General features: G+C 41.2%; 1 protein-coding gene and 1 non-coding gene across 2 annotated transcripts; both read right to left on the bottom strand.

Moving 5' to 3' along the window:
• Positions 1-627: 627 nt before the first annotated feature.
• On the bottom strand, positions 628-1,647 carry TAAR1 (trace amine associated receptor 1). The gene has a single exon (XM_075553918.1). The coding sequence runs from the start codon at positions 1,645-1,647 to the stop codon at positions 628-630; it is 1,020 nt and encodes a 339-aa protein (XP_075410033.1).
• Positions 1,648-6,835: 5,188 nt separating this feature from the next.
• On the bottom strand, positions 6,836-6,956 carry LOC142454086 (small nucleolar RNA SNORA61). The gene has a single exon (XR_012785615.1). It is a non-coding gene; the product is annotated as a small nucleolar RNA SNORA61 (small nucleolar RNA).
• Between the last annotated feature and the right edge of the window lie 4,668 nt (positions 6,957-11,624).

The following is an 11,624-nucleotide window of genomic DNA, read 5'->3' as shown; positions in this document are numbered from 1 at the left end:
TGGGGATCAAACAACCCTTGTGCAGGAGTCGCCTGATTTGTAACAGTAGCAAAATTCCAGTTATGAAGTAGTAAGGAAAATAATTTTATGGTGGGGGGGTGACCACAGCATGAGGAACTGTATTAAAGGGTCCCAGCATTAGAAAGGTTGAGGACCACTGATTTAACCTCATGAGGTGGATAGATACATAGATAGATATTCTGATATATGAATATCAGTATTATATATGTACATAAATACATGTTTATTTAGTGTATGTCTATGTAGGCACCTGCACATTGCTCTTGTTGGAGGCTGCTTTTGAATGGTGGGTAATGCAGGAGATGGTGCAGAGTCAGGTGGATCCATGGTCAGCAGGACGGAGCAGGGCACTGATACCTCCTGGTTCAGCAAGCCCCATAGACCCCTAGTCCTGGCTCTGGAGTTGGATGCAGAATCCAAGCAGGTAGGTGAAGGGGACAAGACAATGCTCAGTCCTCGGTTTCTCTCATAAAAAGGATACCCCCCGAAGGCATTACCAGGCTCTGATCTGCTTGGGAGGTTGGCCTGTATCCCCATGTTTCTGATGGTACTGGGCTCACAAATGGGATCATCAGCTGTTTAGTAAAGCAATCAAACATAATCATTCTATGGATTTGATTCTGAAAGTAATTTACATCGAGATGAATCCTTTTGGAAAATTTTTCCGAATAAAATCATCCTCAGTGCCCTTCTGAACCAAGGATAGAAGAAAGCATACACCATTGGATTAAAAGTAGAGTTCAAGTAGCCAAACCAAATCAAAGCTTCATTCAACGTGCGTGGGATCGTGTAGTCCAAGAAAGGATCTGCCACCGTGCAGACAAAGAAAGGGCACCAGCATATCAGGAACACCCCCATCACAATCCCTAAGGTCTTTGTTGCCTTCTGTTCTTTGCTTTGTGAAACTCCGTGGTTCGCCTCCGATCGGATTTGAAGCTTCAGTTTTGCACCATTGATTGACCTAGCCTGTCCTCTAGCTATGAAATAGATTCTATAATAGATAGACAGCATGATGGATCCAGGTATATAGAAAGATGTCATGAAGGCCAGCACCCCAGATGTTTTGCTGAAGAAGACAGAGCAACCACCTACGCAGTGAATGTGTTGGTAATAGATCTCTTCAGCTCCTTTGATGTTTAGCTCCAGGAAGATCATCCCGAAGGCAAAAATAGCAGGGACACTCCAACTGATGAAGATCATCACAAAAATAACCAAGATACTGATCCTGGCTTTGTATCTCAACGGGTCGCACACAGCACAGTAGCGATCGATGGAAATGAAGGACAAGTGGAAAATGGATGCTGAGCTCAGCATTATATCGGTGCTTGTGTGGATTTTACAGAAGACTTCGCCAAAATACCAGCAGTGCTCAACAGACCTCACCATACTGTAAGGCATGACCAGGCAGCCCAGCAGAAAGTCCACAGTGGCCATGGAATGGATGAGCCAATTCGTTGGAGTATGAAGTTGCCTGAAGTGTGATATCGAAACAATAACGATCAGATTGCCCACCAGTGTGGTCAGAATTACCAGCACCATTAAACTGTACAGGGTAGCGCGGATATCTTTTGACCAGTTGCTTTTCACACAGGAAACGTTAACTACATCATAGCAAAGGGACTTCATGTCTGAAGGGTATCCACCAATTTATTCTTCCCGTTGTGTCTCAAGGATTCTTTTTCCTGTGTCCGTAATCAGATCAGGGTTCATTCTCCTCCATTTGCATGTCCTTTTCCCGGAAATCTGGGGGTGGGGAGAGGAAAAGGAAAGTGTGGGTTATTTACTTCCTCTCACTTGGAGCACATTTTACTCACTACATCTTGTTTAAGAATAAATCCTTTTGGTAAGACCTTTATTTCCAAGTTCAGTTCAAGAATTCAGCTCAACAAATCTTTGGTGAGCATCTCCTTGGTTAAGATGCTGTGGTTGCGAAGAAGAACTATTAGTTTTAATGATATGGAATTGTCATTTGTGTAGGCTAGCCAAAGTCAAATAAAAATCATATCATGCACATTAACGCACAGAAACATTCTTTCCTCCTACAATGTCGCACTCTAGGACAGAGGTTTATGTTCTATGAAAACAAACCAAACTCATTGCCAGGAAGTCGATTCCGACCCACAGAGACACAAAGGACAGGGTCGAACCACTCCATGTGAGTTTCGGACACTTAATAACTCTTAATTCGAGTAGAAAATCCCGTCTTGGTGGCATCGTGGGTACACAGTGGGCTGCTAATGGCAACGCTGGTAAGTCGAAACCAGCAGCCACTGTGCCGGGGAAAGATGAGGCTTTCTACCCGCATAGAGTCGCAGTCTTGGAAACGCACGGGGGTAGTCTCCCCTGTCCTACAGGCTCACCACGAGTCAGGTTTGACCCGATGGCAGTGAGTTGCGTTCTCCCATGAAACGGCTGGTGGTCCAAACTGCTGTCTTTGGAGTTGGCAGTCCCACAGGGAACTGCGATGCCTACAAGGCTAGAAAGTTTCCTATAAAATGTTCCTTTGGGAAGTAGAACAGGGTTGCTGCTGTTCTCATTAGGTGCCATCGAGTCGGCTCCAGTTCGCAGCAACCCTGCGCACCACGGAACGCACCGTGCCCTAGCGCGCCGTGTAAACGTGCTCACTGGTGCCCACTCTTCCACTTTCTTAAAGTTACGATGTTTTATTGCATAACTGATAATAATGAGCAGAAACTTACACCCCTTTGAGTTTGCAAAGCATATGCTGCTGTCAAGCGCTGTGGAGACGGTTCCTGCTTATAGTACACAAAACACTATCCAGTCCTGAGCCATAGGTTGTGTTTTTTTTAACATCTTATTTGGAATTTATATATCAGCACAATTCCTTGGGGGAGGGGGAGAATATATGTTTTGTTAGCCTTATTTTATGAGTAAAGGTGCTGAACTTAGTTCATAAAGCCATTAACGTTGGAATATGATCTGAGATCTCAATTACAAGTGGGCTTTCCCCCCCTTCCATTTCAGAAAGAACCAACTCAAGAAAAAAGATTCTAAAGAATATGAACCTTTGGAATTTCATATGGGAGCTCGTGATCTCCCATTCTGGAAGTACGGTACCGTGGTCAATGTCCTAAGGAGTGTACATCTACAGCGGAGCATATGATAAGAGATGAGGTGGTCTAGAGAGACGAATACTGGGCTGAGAACCTTTGGAACCCTAACTTTGATGCCGACTAGGAGCAGGGCCTCCAGATGTCTCTCTCTCTGTCTGGTAAACTTTATTACCATTTAATCTTTGTTCGTTTCCAGGCAATTCCAATTGGTAACACAGATAAAACTTATTTAACAAGGTGACTTTCTCATATGCCAATAAAGAATCCTAAGGCTCCACAGAATCCTGTTTGAAATGTCCTGTTTATTTCTATGTATTTGGATGATTCTAAATACAATTCTGGAATTTTCATGTCACAGAGTAATATAAATAACAGCTTAGGGGAAGAATGGAAAAATCTGACAAGCAGAGAAGTTGTACAACTTGACACTGTGTTGTAAGAACGCTTCAACACAGATCAACACATCCTAGTATTCTGGGGATCTACATTCCCCTTCACTCTTTCCCTTTACCACTGGCCACAGTTTAAATCAAGGCCACATAAAATCCAAGTGTACCTGAATTAAAATTGGATTCATAAGATATTTAGGTATTGAAATCCATATTATAATACATGCGAAAGAGCATCTCTCTCCACAGTCCCCTTCTGCTTTCTATTCCCAGGACAAAATATTTGTCAAATGAATTAGTCAGATTCATTACTGATTTTAGGCTACTTTCATGGCAGAACAAACAACAAATAAAACTATTGAAGTTTTTTATTATAATTAAAATTTCAATGAAGATATTGTATCTTTTTCCTATGAAATTTATAAGCATGCATTGAGCTCTCTATTCCTTGTTATGTCCTTTACTTCAACCTTTTTGCTCATTTTTCATTCTCTTAATTATGCGGTTTAGAAGTTTGTTAATTATTGAAGGTAAAAAACATTCCTATGACATTATATTGACAGAAACTATACAGCAAAACAAGCAAACAAAAGAGTAAGATGGAAAACAAACAAAATGCGCAACTTGCTATTTAGTCTTAAGACTAGTTTTCATAGATGCGAGTGCTAGCTGAGAATCTTGTATGCTTGTTCTTTGTGGATCTGAAATACTGATTTTCAAACAAAAATCAGAAAAACTGAGTCCTTAAATGTCTATTTGTACATCCTGATTTCAGAAAAAAATAGAAAATTAAGCATTTTTTCAATTTAGATACTGTTTATTTAAATCCCCTTATTGCCTTCTCTTTTTAAAAAAAAATCATTTTATTGGGGGCTCATACAACTCTTATCACAATCCATACATATATCCATTGTGTCAAGCACATTTGTACATATGTTGCCATCATTGTTTTCAAAACATTTTCTTTCTACTTGAGCCCTTGGTATCAGCTCCTCATTTCCCCCTCCCTCTCGCATGAACCCTTTATAATTTATAAATTATTATTTCATGTCTTGCACTGTTTGATGTCTCCCTTTACCCCCTTGTCTGTTGTCCATTCCCCTGGAAGAGGGTTAGAGATAGGTCATTGTAATCCTTTTCAATCCCCACCCTCCCCTTCCCCTCTTGGTATGGCTACTCTTAATATTGGTCCTGAGGAGTTTATCTGTCCTGTATGCCCCGTATTTCCAGCTCTTATCTGTACCCTCTGGTCTAGCCAGATTTGTAAGGTAGAATTAGGGTCATAATAGTGGAGGGAGGAAGCATTAAAGAACCAGAGGAAAGCTGTATGTTTCATCGGTGCTATACTGCACTGCCCTGTCTTCTCCCCACACTTGTTCTGTAAGGGGATGTCCAATTGCTTGCAGACTGGCTTTGGGCCTCTACTCCACACTCCCCGTGTCATTCACATTATTTTTGCTCTGAGTCTTTGATGCCTGATACCTGATCCCATCGACACCTCATGATCACATAGGCTGATGTGTTTCTTCCATGTGGGCTTAGTTGTTTCTTAGCTAGATGGCTGCTTGTTTATCATCATGCCTTTAAGACCCCAGATGCATTTTATCTGGAAAATTTTAATATAATTTTAATAAAATAAGTTGTTTTCCCAACATAAGAATATTGCATACAATTATTTTATGAGTAGTTTTGAAAAGTATCATGATTTGCTTTTAAATAGATTTTCTTATTTCAACAAATGCCCTATGGTGATATTATGAGTTAAATGTTTATCAAAGAACATGGAAAATGGTGTTCTGTTTCTTTTCTTCTGGCTCTAAAAATTCAGTGAAATATAATGATCATCTATATACACAAATTATTGAGTGAATAGATGATAGTAATAATGTTAATCTCCCTTTGATTGCTTAGCAAACAGTTCTAAGCAAATGAGATAATAAACTGATGCTTGAAAATGTTTAAATACATGTTGAATATATATCTGTCTGGCAGGACAAAAATTTACTACCTTGAAGTGGGTTAACCGTCATGATGAACTCGTTGCCTTTCCATGTCTTTCCTTCCTTGCAGGCTTTGAACTTGGCTTCTGATTGGTCCATTCTAGTTTTATTTCCTTCTGAGTAGTTTTCGTTTCATCCGAGGTATACTAAATCAGAATCCACAGTTTAACAAGATCTCCAGCTAATTCTCAGATATCTCCAGGAAATTCATATGCTTAAAATTCACCTGAAGATCTTGTTAAAATATAGATTTTGATTCCATATACTTGGGATGAAAATATGCATTCTCAAAAGTAGGTAGAATGGAATGAACTGGTTCAAAACTCCAGCTTTGCAGTTAATATCTCAATGCATAGCCCTTAGATTATTTAAACATACTGCTTTTTCTGGTAAAAGTCATCTATAGATGCCTAGGTTATTATTTTTTTTAAGTTAGCTGCTGGTTTACTGTCACTGTTTCCAATGCTGCTCAATCCAAAATTCTTGATACATTTATTGTCTATGTAAATGCTCCTTTTGATAATAAACTTTCAGTTCCTTAATCTTCTGTCTTCCAAAAAGCATGTCTTACACTTCATCTCATCACACTCTGTCAGAATCGTATCCCAGGGTCATCCAATTGTTGGCTTCCAATTCCACAACTTCTCAACCACTGCCACGTGCGAACTTCTTCTAATGACTGTTCAAGCACCATGAAGGCCTCCATTCATGTATTTACTAACTTTTATTGTTCTGCCTTTACTAATACCCACATCTGACTCTATTTAAATTTCAATATTGTCTAGCATAGTCTCTCCTTACAACATACTTCCCTAGCTAAACTAGAACTTCAGTCAAATACAGTTTTTACTCCACTCCACACTTGAATATATTCCATTCATTATGGAGAAGAACACTTAAGCAGCCCCGTGTCCATCTCACAAAATGTACAGACCATTAATAATTAATCAACGCCATACTTGATTTATCTGTTAATTTCATTCTTCCATTTTCTGAGATGACTGTTTCACACTATCTGCATCCTTGAACCTTGAGAGTCTTCTCTCAGCTTCCCTCTCAGCTATTGGCCCGGCACCCTGCTTCACTGAGAAATAAATGCAACCAGAAGAGAATACCCCATACCCATATTCACATCTACCCGTAAGACTACATCTTGTCACATTCTCAGGTTGTCTTCCAATAGTACGTGTAGATAAACTGACAGTCAGTCTCCTGTTACTGGCTGTTCTTCCTCACTTGCACTATACCCATCTCTTCACGCTTCAAGGAAAAAATATATATGTTGCCATCTTATTCAGAATCAAGTAATCTCATGTGTAACCAAATAGAACTGCATCCCATAGGGTTTTCTTTTTGTTTTAAACCAGCCCACGTGCTACAGAAACATTGAAGTCAGCTTCAATTTCACTCTACCTCCTTTCCTGACCATTCAGACCAGGGTTTAGATCTAAGAGGAAGGGAAACTGGAGAGTTTCATCGGGTTTGGAAGGCTTCGACCCTTCTTCTTCTCTTCTTCTTCCTCTTCACTTTTATTTGTAGAGTGTAAAACACACAGGGAAAAGCATAGTTGCACAACGCAGCTCATCAGACTAATGAAGACATCCCAGAAAGCCCCCTATGTATCTGACGATATGTTCTCCTTTGTTGTCAATAGATCTTTTTTTTTTTTTGAAGCAGGTCAGCACCTTTTCTTTCTGAGGTTCCTCAAGTCTCCCACCTTTCAGTTAGCAGACAGGCATTTAATTGTCTGTACCACCCAGAAACTTCTTTCAAAACCAAACCAACCCACAATCATCCATTTTATTCCAACTCATAGTGAACCTATTGGCTAGAGTTGAACTGTTCCATAGGATTACCAAGGGTGTAACTCATTAGGGAAGCAGACTGATTCATCTTTCTCCAATGGAAAGGCTGAGAGTTCAATAGCCCAACGTTTAACTCACTGTATTATGAGGGTTACAATTCAGGAACACACATATGGAAGGAAAGTACATATACATAAGGATGCACTTTGGTGGATGTCCATGTAGAAAGAATAGAGGAGAATAAACAAATAAAGGAACCGTGTTGAGTTGTGTGCGTGGGGGGTTTTGTTCACTACTCTAGCCCCAGAGTCTGGGTAATATTCAGAACATATGAAAAACTGAAGAAATGGATTAGTCATTGAATAAATGAGCAGTGAACTGAGAGAGGGCCAATAAAAATTAAATTGCATACGGTGAATGGCAGAGATAAAGTAGGAAATCTTACAGGAACCAAAATGAAAACAACTGGTTACAATGAAGGAAACAAGGATTTGGCTATTTTCTCACTTGGAATTATGGAAGCCAGAAGATAGTGAAGAGAGCTTAGATATGATTAGGAAGACAATTCAAAAATCTCGTATTCAACCAAATGTGCAATGCAACAGTTTGTTTAACAGCAACAGAATAAAAAGTAAAATGAGAATCACTAAGAAGTTGAATAAGCTGCATCTTTTTAAATAGAGACACAGAAAGATAGCAATTGTGTTATTCTAAGCTAAAGACAATCTGTAAAGAAGAACTTTAAATTTTCACATATATGCCCCAAAGCTCCACAACACGAGAACTGACAGCACTAGAGGAATATGGAAGGATACAAGTTCAACCAACAGAAGTCTATGGGTTTGCTATGTACATTGGACAAGGCCATGGAAAAGTAGGTCAAGAAGGCAGTACCTTTCACAATAGCCAAAAACAAATTGAAATATATAGGCATATTGTTTACCAAAAAATAAAAGATATATACAAAGAAAACTACAGAATCCTAAAACAGGAAACCAAAAACAACCTCTTCAAATGGAAGAAAATCCCGTGCTTGTGGATTGGAAGAGCCAATATAGTAAAGATGTCAATCTTACCCAAGACACTGTATAGGATCAACACGATTCAAATACCAACAACCTTCTTTAAAGAATTGGAAAGACTGACCACCAATTTCATATGGAAAGGGAAGAAGCCCAGAATTAGCAGAGAACGCCTCAAGAAGAAGAACAAAGTTGGAGGACTCGCCTTACCTGACTTTAACACTTACTACACAGGCACAGTGGTCAAAACAGCATGTTACTAGTGTAATGACAAATATGCAACAAAGAAAAGAAAACCCAAAAATAAAACCGGCAGCATATAGACAACTGATCTTTGGAAAAGGCCAAAAAAAACATCAAGTGGGAGGCAGATGTCCTCTTTAACAAGTAGTGCTGGAAGCAATGGATATCCTCCAGTAGAAAAATGAACCAAGATGTGTACCTCACCCCATGCACAAGAACAAACTCAAGGTGGATCACAGACCTAGAAGTAAAACGCCAAAGTATCAGGACCATCAACAAAGGAATGGGGACAAACCTAAGAATCTTGGTTCAGAGAATACAAAGGTCAGCTGCAATAGGGAAGGGTACACACAGGTGAATCTGAAATTGACAAATGGGATATACTAAGGCTAAAATGCCTGTGTGGATCAGAAGACGTCCCCCAGAGGGTAACAAGAGAACACACGACTGGGCTGGGAGAGGATTTTTAGCAATGACACCACAGACAAAGGGCTTATTACTAAAATCTACAACACTCTCCTAGCTTGTGAAAAGATGAAACAGTCAACTCCCTGAGGAAGTGGGCACAAGACCTGAACAGAAGTTTCACTAGGGAGGAGACCCGAATGGCCAATAAACATATGAAAAAATGTTCCCAAAACAACCATGAGATACCATCTAACATCTTGAAGATAGCCCAAGGCAGAAAATCAGAGAACAAGGAATGTTGGAGGGGATGTGATGAGATAGGAGCTCTCCTCCACTGCTGGTAGATAAGTATGGCCTCTGTGGAAAGCTATCTGGCAATATTTAAAGCAAATGGAAATTGAGCTACCTTATGACCCAGCTATCCCTCGACTGGGCAAATAGAAGAGGTAAGAAATAGAACTTGAACAGTCATCTGCGTTCCAATGTTTATTGTGACGCAATTCACAATTGCAAAGACATGGAAACAACCTAAACTTCCATCCATAGTGGATTAGTAAACTCTGCACATACGCACAATGGAGTACTACAAATCACTAAAAAGCACTGATGATCACATGAAGCGTACCATTTCATAGGAAGAGTTGGAAGAAATTATGCTAAGCAAAGTTAGCCAATCACAAAAGGACACGTACAACATGAGTGGCACTTAGCTGAGGTAAGTAAAAGCAGCACAGAAGAAAAACTACTTTTCTCTCACTATGTAAGTTGAGGTACAGGCAGTCAGCATGAGGTTGGACCAAGCCCAAGGAGGTGCATGTTATTCCAACACAAAGAGGTGGAAAGGGGGGAAGAGAGACAGAGAAAAGGTGGGGGGTGAGGGGTGATGGCACATGGGAGCATGGCACTAACCCACCCAGGGTTTACGTCTCCACAGAATTGGGAGTGTGCATGCAGGCACCACCACAGCACAACACATCTTGAGGGCAACGTAACCATGTGGAGAAAAGCATAGAAAGATTGAGTTACAAGATCTGCCCCAATCAAAGCCAAATTGACACCCCTCCCTAGAAGCATGTGCTACAGAGAACAACACTAAACCTACAGGGTGGGAAGGGGACCGTCCTACCATGCCCACATGGAAAAAAACAAGACGGAAAAAGAGAGAGGGACAGTCTGGACCCCATATCGGCCCCCCAAGCCCAGAGGATGGCTTCCCTGCATGGAGTTGCTAAGGCACAGAGGGGACTGTAGGGCGAGCAACGGACTTGATGTCCCTTCACTGGACCATCCCGCTACAGAGGACAATACTGGGGACACAAGGCGGATCAGCAACAGGAGCAAAGGAAAGCCACAAAGCCCCTGAAGAGTCCCGCAGGACCAAGGGCAGACAGCCATAAAGGTCATCGGACAGACCTGCAATTATGAATGGGGGGTTTTCTTTCTGTGTCTTTTTGGGTTTGTTTTTTTTCTTCAATCTTTTGTTTTCTTTTTGTTCAGTCTCTGTTAATGCTGGGTTGCCTACTTATATAAGCTAGGCATGGGAAGCAAGCTCGAGGAGAAAGCAATGGGACCAATAATCCCAGAGGGACTGGGAGGAGAAGGACGTGGGGGGAAAGAGCAGTGAGCAAACAACCCATAGACAGCGGAAGTACTAGGGAATTAAAATCAACAACAAGGAGGAAGTAGCGATCCTGAGGGTGTTGGAGCAACAACAATCTAGCTGAGAGGCATTACTGAGGCAGAAATAGGGGGAAGACCTATCTAGGAAGCAAAGCTATGGATATAGGTATAAGCATGAGTGTGTACATGTGTACATTAGTTCATAACATATAGGTATTGGCCTATGTACATATATTTATATGGCAATCCACTGAGGTAGTAGACAGACTTTGGACCTCTGCTCTTGCCCTCCCTCAATGCAAAATCACTTTGCTCCAACAACCTGGAATTCTGGGTTGCTCACCCTCCTGGCACAATCACTGAGGACAAAAATATGTGCACAAACAAGCATGTTGAAGAAAGCAGATGGTGCCTGGCTGTCAAAAGATATAGCATCTGGGGTCTTAAAGGCTTGAAGGTAAACAAGCAGCCATCTAGCAGAGAAGTAACAAGCCCACATGGAAAAGCACACCAGCCTGTGCGAGTATGAGGTGTCACAGAACAGGGTAACAGACATCAGAAGACCCCAAACAAACAAAAAGCAAACCAGAAAACATACAGTTGAAAAAGACAGGGGCATCAGGACAGAGACACAAATCCCATCTATCAACAATAGGACATCCCCTCATAGAGGGGTCACATGGAAGAGATGAGTCAATCAGGGTGCAGGAAAGCGCCAATGAAACTCACGTATTGATCTGGTTCCTTGAGTCTTCCTCACCCCTCACTATCATGACCCCAGTCTGGCCTTTAACTGCAGGCTAGACCAGAGCATGTGCACAGGTACAGCTAAGAAATAAAACCCATGACACACAGAATCCAGGAACAGGAATGGGAGTAGCAATACCAGAAAAGTAGGGGGGAGGTGAGGAGAGAAGGGGAGGAAGAGGGAATGGATTGTGATGATTGACACATAACCACACACACACACACACACACACACACACGCCCTCCAGGGGGGTGAACAACAGAAACCAAGAGTGAAGGGAGACAGCAGTTGGTG

Source organism: Tenrec ecaudatus, chromosome 7 (assembly GCF_050624435.1).
Source record: "Tenrec ecaudatus isolate mTenEca1 chromosome 7, mTenEca1.hap1, whole genome shotgun sequence".
In the NCBI taxonomy this organism is placed as follows: domain Eukaryota; kingdom Metazoa; phylum Chordata; class Mammalia; order Afrosoricida; family Tenrecidae; genus Tenrec; species Tenrec ecaudatus.
Note: the sequence above shows the minus strand (reverse complement) of the source record. Positions and strands in the feature narration are given on the sequence as shown.